This window comes from Acromyrmex echinatior, chromosome 3, assembly GCF_024713525.1.
Source record: "Acromyrmex echinatior isolate Ae372 chromosome 3, ASM2471352v2, whole genome shotgun sequence".
In the NCBI taxonomy this organism is placed as follows: Eukaryota; Metazoa; Arthropoda; class Insecta; order Hymenoptera; family Formicidae; genus Acromyrmex; species Acromyrmex echinatior.
In genome coordinates this window covers 1430392-1439733 of record NC_141854.1, presented here as the reverse complement: position 1 = coordinate 1439733, position 9342 = coordinate 1430392, and the positions used below count along the sequence as shown (strand labels likewise).

At 42.6% G+C, this 9342-nt stretch overlaps 1 protein-coding gene across 1 annotated transcript; it reads right to left on the bottom strand.

Moving 5' to 3' along the window:
* LOC147910104 (uncharacterized) lies at positions 1-954 on the bottom strand. The gene is made up of 2 exons (XM_087403960.1): positions 328-954; positions 1-225 (listed from the first exon to the last, which is right to left on the bottom strand). Exons 1-2 carry the CDS (start codon positions 952-954, stop codon positions 1-3), a joined length of 852 nt encoding a protein of 283 aa, XP_087260086.1.
* Between the last annotated feature and the right edge of the window lie 8388 nt (positions 955-9342).

The following is a 9342-nucleotide window of genomic DNA, read 5'->3' as shown; positions in this document are numbered from 1 at the left end:
TTACGACATCGTCGACGTAGCAGTCGTGTCGTGCCTCGCATCTGCGCCTCGAGGGAAACGCGATCCGTCGTCATCGGCGAGTTGACGCAGAGTGAGAATGGCGAGAAATGGCGCGCAAGCGAGACCGTAAGTGACGGTTTTCAATGTAAACTCGCGTATAGGCTTATCAACGCTGTGTCGCCAAAGAATGCATTGATGCCTTTGATCGTCGGGATGAACAAGAATCTGCCGATACATCTTTTCGATGTCAGCCACTAGCGCGTACCGATGCCACCGCCACCGCCACCGCCACCGCCACCGCCACCGCCACCGCCACCGCAGAAGTACGTTCGCGAGGGGTGGCAGCAAGTTAGCTCCAACTAGCAGATGAGTATTGAGTGACTCACCGGACCTTGTACGCTGCGATCCGTTGAAGACGACCCTGAGCTTCGTAGTGGTGCTGGATTCTCGAAGGACGCCGTGGTGTGGAAGGTAGCACCGATCTTCGCTAGAATTCGGAGGTTTTTGCGCCAATTTCATGTGACCTTGGTCCTCGTATTCCTTCAGGAAGGCGCGGTAGAGATCGCCGAATCGTACGTCTCTCTCATAGCGTCGCTCCATGGCGATTAAGAGTCGTTCAGCAGATCTTCGCGTCTCAACCAGCGTCGTCGGCGGAGATGCAAAGGGTAGTCGCACTATGTATCGTCCTTCGACAGTGCGTTGGTGCTGCAGCGCGAAAATGTCTTCGCATTGCTGCTCTTTTGGCGTGAGTGCGATGGGAGCGGGCACCTCTCGTTCCTGCTCCCAGAAGCGGTGCACAAGTTCGGCTAGCATGATCTGCGGTGCACTGAAGCGAGTGGCGCTGTGCTGAGTTGGTCGCAACCTCCCGATAGGATCCAGCCGAGCAGTGTCTTTTGAGCGATAGGCGCTTGGGGGCCTCCTTTGCGAAGACCATCTTGGAGAATGATTGAGCATACTTCCGCTCCAAAAAGTAGCTCAATAGAGTCGTTTGCTGCGTAGTCCGGATCAGTCAATTGGAGCCCGTTTAAGTGTGGCCACTCCATTCTGATCCTTGCGTGAGAGCCTTGGTAAAGCGAAAGACGTGGCAGAATAAAGGCTCCGACGGTGAAGTCGGTCCCTGTGGTTAACGAGGTCACGTTGAGCGTCACCTTTCCCCTGCTGGGCCCGGAGCTTTTGCCGCTGATGCCGATGACTTCGATTGCGGATCGAGAGCGTGGCAGGCGTAGGCGCTGGACCAGAGCCTCGGAAATCAAAGAAATTTCCGAACCTTGGTCGATGAGCACGCGTGTGGTATGCCGATTGCCGTGACCATCAGCGATGGAAACTCGCGCAGTTGCGAGCAAAATAGCCTTGTGGTCGTTGTCGCGGCGCACTGCCGACAGTGAGCTGACCTCTTGAGGTTTCGGTGAAACGTACGCGTCGTGTAACATTGAGTGGTGACGAGACTTGCACACGTCCTCGTCGACTGGCACTTCGCGAAAGTATGAGAGCCGAGACAGTTGAAGCACAGCTTGTGAGTTTCGGCGACGGCCTTGCGGTCGACAGCGGATTTCTTCTTGAATTCTTCACACACCATCACGTGGTGTTGTTTACCCTTGCATAGGACGCATTGAGAAGATTCGGTGTGTTTCTTGACGTGATGATGCGACTTGGCAGATCGCGACGGGTTGTCGGAGACCTTGAGCGATTTTGGTTTGGCGGCTTTGAGAGTACGTGCCCTTTGGTTTATGAAGTTCATCAGCTCTTTGAGAGTGGGCATGTCGCTCGAGGCGCTTGAGAGTGACTCCCACTCCAGGCGAGTTCTTGGATCGAAGAGCTCGACGACAAGATGATTTAGTAGATCGAAGCCATGAGAGTCGATAGACCTGTCAATGCTCTCCTGGCCGTTGACTACCCTGGTCACTGCGTTGAAGATGCGGTTGAGCTCCTCCTCAGTTTCGTTCTTCATCTTAGCCACGGCGGTAAAACACTTGGAGAAATTGGAGCGTGATAACTCTCTCTTATTTTCGTACTGCTCGCTCAGCAGCTCCCATGCGCGTGGATAGTTGTCTTCGGTCATTGCTAACGGTCGAATCAGTTCCTCAGCAGGACCCTCCAGACAAGTTTCCTCCCGGGCAGATTGCTTAGATAGTTTACACCGCTTAGAGTTCTTAGACTTCTTAGAGTTCTTACTTCTAAAAGTTCTTCGAGTTCTTAGAATCATAGTCTCGCTACTAGATCGCTTCGTAAAACCGCCGTGCTAACCGCTTAGTGAAAACCGCTATAAAACGAATCTTTTCAAAAGTGCCGAGAAAATCGCCGAGATTTTCCATCACCGTGATTCCAACTACAATTTGGAAAAGGTGACCGCATTTGATATTCTGTTAATCTGTCTAATATTTAATTAATTATATTTTCTGACTCTGTAACTGATCATATTAAAGAAAATTCTTTTGTTAATTTACAAAGAAACGGAGTTCTCTTTACTGTCGTGTATCATATCAACCGTGTGCCGTTCTCTCACTCGAACCTTTCCGCACTCCCGCACATTTTCTGGTCCTTCGAGCCGAATTCTCGCCGGCATCCGCAGTGTCGAGTGCATCGCGTCCAATGCGCGCATCATCAAGAAAATCAGAGAGAGAAAAATTCGCAAGTGAAAGCATGAGTGACGAAATAGCCGCCTTGCTGAGCGCCCAGAGTGACATCCATGGTCGTATGGCCAGGTGAATTTGAAGAAATTGGGGACGGCCAACATCACCCTCCACAATGTCGAAACCCGCTTGGCGCTTCTCGACCAGATGTGGACGGAATTCGAACAGCAACACAAGCTTATTCGAGCACATTACAAGGAAGCCTTCGATCAAAGTGAGTACAACACGTCTCAATTTGCCGATTCCGCCGAAAACACGTACGTGCTGCAGCGCGGCCTGCTGAACGATTACCGGACGAAACTCATGGCGAAGGAACCGAGTTCAGCTTCCAAAACAGAAGGTAATGTGTCTTCCGGAAAACCGTCGCTGCCTCGCCTCAAGATTAGTTCTTTCTCTGGCGCATTCGAAGATTGGCCTACATTCCGAGACCTCTTCCAATCCATTGTCGGAAACAATTCATCAATCTCAGCAATCGAGAAATTTCATTACCTGAAAACTTGTCTGGAGGGTCCTGCTGAGGAACTGATTCGACCGTTAGCAATGACCGAAGACAACTATCCACGCGCATGGGAGCTGCTGAGCGAGCAGTACGAAAATAAGAGAGAGTTATCACGCTCCAATTTCTCCAAGTGTTTTACCGCCGTGGCTAAGATGAAGAACGAAACTGAGGAGGAGCTCAACCGCATCTTCAACGCAGTGACCAGGGTAGTCAACGGCCAGGAGAGCATTGACAGGCCTATCGATTCTCATGGCTTCGATCTACTAAATCATCTTGTCGTCGAGCTCTTCGATCCAAGAACTCGCCTGGAGTGGGAGTCACTCTCAAGCGCCTCGAGCGACATGCCCACTCTCAAAGAGCTGATGAACTTCATAAACCAAAGGGCACGTACTCTCAAAGCCGCCAAACCAAAATCGCTCAAGGTCTCCGACAACCCATCGCGATCTGCCAAGTCGCATCATCACGTCAAGAAACACACTGAATCTTCTCAATGCGTCCTATGCGCCCTATATAAGGGTAAACAACACCACGTGATGGTGTGTGAAGAATTCAAGAAGAAATCCGCTGTCGACCGCAAGGCCGTCGCCGAAACTCACAAGCTGTGCTTCAACTGTCTCGGCTCTCATACTTTCGCGAAGTGCCAGTCGACGAGGACGTGTGCAAGTCTCGTCACCACTCAATGTTACACGACGCGTACGTTTCACCGAAACCTCAAGAGGTCAGCTCACTGTCGGCAGTGCGCCGCGACAACGACCACAAGGCTATTTTGCTCGCAACTGCGCGAGTTTCCATCGCTGATGGTCACGGCAATCGGCATACCACACGCGTGCTCATCGACCAAGGTTCAGAAATTTCTTTGATTTCCGAGGCTCTGGTCCAGCGCCTACGCCTGCCACGCTCTCGATCCGCAATCGAAGTCATCGGCATCAGCGGCAAAAGCTCCGGGCCCAGCAGGGGAAAGGTGACGCTCAACGTGACCTCGTTAACCCAGGGGACCAACTTCACGTGGAGCTGTAGTTTCCAAGTCTTCAGCTGTACAAAGGCTCTCGCAAGGCTAGAATGCGAGTGGCACACTTTAAACGGGCTACAAAGGAAAATTTGAGATCTTTGATAGCCCATATGATGCTCTGAGAGGATGGAGATTAACACTATTGTTGGAATGAGAAGAAAGTCAGAAAAGGGATTTTCTGATGCAAGGATGCAGGTAATCACAGAGCTCTATTTGTTTGAGTGGAGATTATTGTAAACAGCTTATTGTAAACAGATGGATCTAGAGGGGAACATGCAAGATCTACAGGAGTTAGTATCATTTTTGAGAATAATGATTATGGATATAAAGTTAGCCTCAATGGATTTTGTACGTCGTTTTGTACAGCAGAGGCCTTTGCTATTAAAGCTGCTTTAGATTATGTTTTGAATCAAGAGTCTAAACGACACGAATTTGATAGTGTTTTCCGATTGTAAATCTGTTTTGGAGGCTATTAGAAATAATCAGCTTAACGTTTATAAGAATTGTTATATTACGGAAATTAGAAATCTGCATTACATACTCAAGAGAACGTACGATATAAAGATTATTTTTATGTAAGTGTCGTCTCATATTGGCATTAAAGGTAATGAGGTAGCTGATTCACTGGCCAAGGAAGCTGCATCTGAAGAGAAAAACAAGAATTTACATGTACCGATACGGGATTTAAAAAGAGTAAGTCAGAAACATGGAAATATACTCAGGATTCAATAAAAAAGGAGACGGTATATAAAGGAAAATTTTATTTTGATAATTATTATGATTTAAATAAAAGCCTTGGTTTTGTGAATTAAATGCGGAGCAGTATTTTGTTACTTTTGTAAATAGGATTAGATCTAATCATTATAACTTAGAGGTTTTTCTAGCAAGGAAGAATTATGTGGATAATGAGCGATGTGAGTGTGGATATGAGAGAGAGTCTGGATCATTTGGCAATGTAGTAGATATGATGATTTGAGAGCTGTGTTAGACCAGGAATTAAGGTTAAGAAGAGCATTTCATCATGTCGATATTTTTGAGCTCATTAAAGCAGAGGTTTGGTCAATATTAAGAGTTATTTTTAATTTTATCAAGAGAACTGAAAGAGTTATTTAAAGTTGTTGTTTTATAGATTTATGTTCGTTATAATTTTTCTTTTTTCTTCTGTTTTGAATTAGATTTAGTTTTGCGCCATATAGTCCATAGGTTAGAATTGAAAGTGCCATTTCTCTTTCTCTCATCCAACTTCTTAAAAAAAAAAGATTAATATCTCAGGTTCGCGGAGTGAGGGTCTGAGTATAAGAATTGTCGTGACACTTACTTAGAGACTTAAGTTGTAGACGTAAATAACGCACAAACTTTGACGTACGATTTATTGCCGTCTCTTAAAAACACGGCAATAAGTTGTACGTCATACGTGAAAGCTTGTGCGTTACTTACGTCTACAATTTAAGTCTAAAACCGAGAGCACATAGAAAAACATAAAGCCGTAAGACCTAATTAGAAAGAAAATCGTAACATTGGATTCGTTATTGGTATTACCGTCTCTACTGTGATTGACCAATTCGCTTACTGCTTACGTGTTAGAGGCTCCGCACAATAAAAGGAATAAAGAACAGAAAACAGAGAATAAGAATTTCAATCTATTAGAAACTGTGTATTCCACAATACATGATTTCTGATTGATTCAAATTCTTATTCTCTGTTTTCTGTTCCCTGTTCCTTTTATTGTGTGGAGCCCCTTACGGCCTTACGTTCTCGTATGTGCCATGGGCTTTAATAAGTGTTACAACAATTCTTGTGCTCAGACCCTGACGCTTTTTCTTGTCAGATTCCTTCATTTTATGAAAAACACGTCGAGTAAGCCTAATTTTATTGATTTTTCGTGTAAAAATGAAAATTTGACAAGAAAAAAAGGGTAATAATTTAGTTTCGCTACTACCATTTCAAAAATCAATGAAATTAAGCTTACTTGATGTGATTTTGCATAAAACGAAGGAATCTGGCAGAAAAAGCGTTACTCTACCCTGCGAGTCTGAGATATTAATCGTTAAAGTTTATGATTATTCAAGTTAGAAAATCCGTCACAGCTACGAAATACTGCGATGCGAATAAGCGCTGCAGTCATATTTTCATGTGAGGCGCGAGCCTGGGTCTGACATGGACTACGTTAGACTATTTAATAAATTTTACTATGAATGCTAAGCTATTTCCACACTAGGTCTATATCAGGCATAAGATTAAATGGATCTTTTATGGACGAAATAAAGTTTTTTTATGAGATTATGGCGTGGCAAAGAGCAATGGCAAAGGATCATGGCGCTGGCCAGTATCGTGGCATTCGTGGCACTGATGAGGAAATTTCTACCAGGACACACACATGCAATTTATATATGTAACTGTTATAAAATCCTTCAATAAATTTTGTCTATAAATTATTATTTACTATATTTGTCTTAATTAATATGTCATATAATCACAGGTAGCAAGCCGATGGCGTTTCACATTAAAATGACAACTAATAATGTCAGCATTGCTAGCTATATGAGCTTCAATACAATAATAATCGTAACTGAGTTGTAAAACGTCAATTATAGTCGTAGATTAACGCATAATATTTTGAGATTATGCACTGGTTCACAACTACGACTCTGGTTTCACGATTTAGATCATTGTGTTGAATTGAGGCTCATATAGTTAACAATCCTGATGTTATTCGTCGTCATTTTTAACGTCAAAATGACAAACGCCATCAGCTTGCTATCTGTGTTGAGACTCTATATAATATTGTTTGAAAACGTCCTAACATGATGTCAAAATGATGTTCCCGTGATGACGTCAATAATCTACGACATTCGACTGTCATTAAGATATCGTTTAGTGACGTCCATGGTTAGTAAATGGCCAAAATTTAACGTCAAAATGACGTATGTTTGCTATCTGGGATTATATATATATATATATAAAACTCGCTTAGCAGAGCGTTCCAATTTACGCTTCGGATTTCGCCGCGAAACACAATTCGAGGGCGAGAATTACAAGTCATTCGGGTTGTCAAACCTGCAAATTTAAGTTATTTTTTATAAATATCGAAGATGCGATTTGATTTGTATGATATATTCAACGAAATGAGCAGCCGTGGCTCACTTTATATATGGATACAGGGTCTCGCGGTAAGAAGATGATGCCTATGTATTATGCCGTGTTTTCGTGATTTTCCTTATGCCAAATTTTTGGTAGCTCTGGATGCAGAAATTTATCGGACAATGCATGGAGTAGGTCCCCGTGCATGATTTCATATCTGAGACCTTAGTTTTGTTTCTCATCTATTCGTGCAGCTGCGCATTGCAACTACTAGTTTTTGCGCATGTGTCTCTTTGCGCATTCAGTAGCGCGGAGAATCGCTCAGCTGTTTTCGAATAGTTTCGTGCTTGTGTTTTTCGTTAATCGTTGTGCATTTATTGTGATTCCGCAAGGTTTCTGTTTAAGGGTCTTGCCCTTGAGTGATTGCCCTTGTAAATTTTTAATTGTGTTGATTTCGTGTTACACATTTGTCAAGGTGATTGTCTATAAAAAATGATTTCCCGTCTGTGTCGCTGTATAATGATTGGAAATTGTTTATATAATTGTATAATTGTGTAATAATATAATTGTTTATATTGTTTATATAATTGTATAATGTATCCGGTGTTCATTGTTTTAATATAATGAGCGCGAAGAAATAATGTTTATCGTCTATGCGCTGAGTACGTGGACATGAGTGTAGAACTTAACTGTAGCGTTCGCTACAGCACTATTGGCACTTGCTGTTTCTATGGTTACGGCTGGCATTTTATTTTGAGAAAATTGACAGCCGGATGTTACACACTCATAAGAATTTTCTTTCAAAAATTAATAATGATCAATAAGCGATTTGTTCTGATGTCTCTCATAAGAACATTAAATGTTAAATCACTCAAGAGTTTTCTTCGTTCACTAAATATTTTATCTTGATAACACTCATAAGAATTTTCTATTCAAAAAAAATATTCAGAGAGAAAAATTGAGTTCCTGATTTCTTAATTTAATATTCCGAGCGAGTAAATTAAGACCCGCGCAAGTTAAGGGCTCTGCACAATAAAAGGAACAGGGAACAGAGAACAGAGAATAAGAATTTCAACCTATCAGAAATCATGTATTGTGGAATACACAGTTTCTGATAGGTTGAAGTTTTTATTCTCTGTTCTCTGTTTCCTGTTCCTTTTATTGTGTGGAGCCTCTTAGGGATTACATGACTCAACGACAGTTCGGAACGGAATCCCACTATAGGGATTCTACTATGGTAGAAGGATTACATGGTGTGCTCAGTTTGCAAGCGTCTCTCTCTAAAATTAGCGCTCTCTGTCGATTCTCTGCTTCTCGTTCCGCAAAGCCTAAAACTGTGAAACGCGAAACATGGGGCGGCATTCATAGTCCGTTTTTATTTCAAAATCATTTTAAATATAATGTCTTAAGATATTAATACAGTCCTCGGATTAATTTACATCTTAAGCTTGACTTAAGACAAATTACTTAAATGTAAGAATCGATTATGAATACCGATCTGTTTTGCGTCATGAGGAAGTTGGTACTGAATCTTTTCCTGCACGAAGAAAGATTCATTACCAACTTCATAACGCGAAACAAGTCTGTATTCGTAGTCGATTCTTACATTTAAGACAGTCTTAAATCAATCTTAAGATGTCGTAAGTCAATCTGAGGACTGTATTAACATCTTAAGACATATATTTTTTTAACATCTTAAGACTTATATTTAAGATGATTTTAAAATAAAAACGGACTATGAATACCGTTCCATGTTTCGCGTTTCACAGTTGATAGACTGCGCATTTAGAGACGACGCGGAGCAAAAGTAGACGTGGTTTGGTCAAACTGAGCATACCATGTAATCCTTCCACCAAAAGGTCTCTATCCAAATCTGTAACTGTAAAATGCTGCCGCGCACTACTGTCCTCTGACAAAATGGATGTAAACTACATAGTAACGCCCACTTTTTTTAAGAGTACATCGTACACTTTTCAAGACTATATTTAGCACGATTATATGAACCAAATATCAATTTATCATCTCCAGCTTTGAAAAATGGACGATGTACTTTAAGAAAAGTAGACGTTGCTATGTAGTTTACATCCACTTTGTCACAGGGCGATAGTGCGCAGCAGCATTTT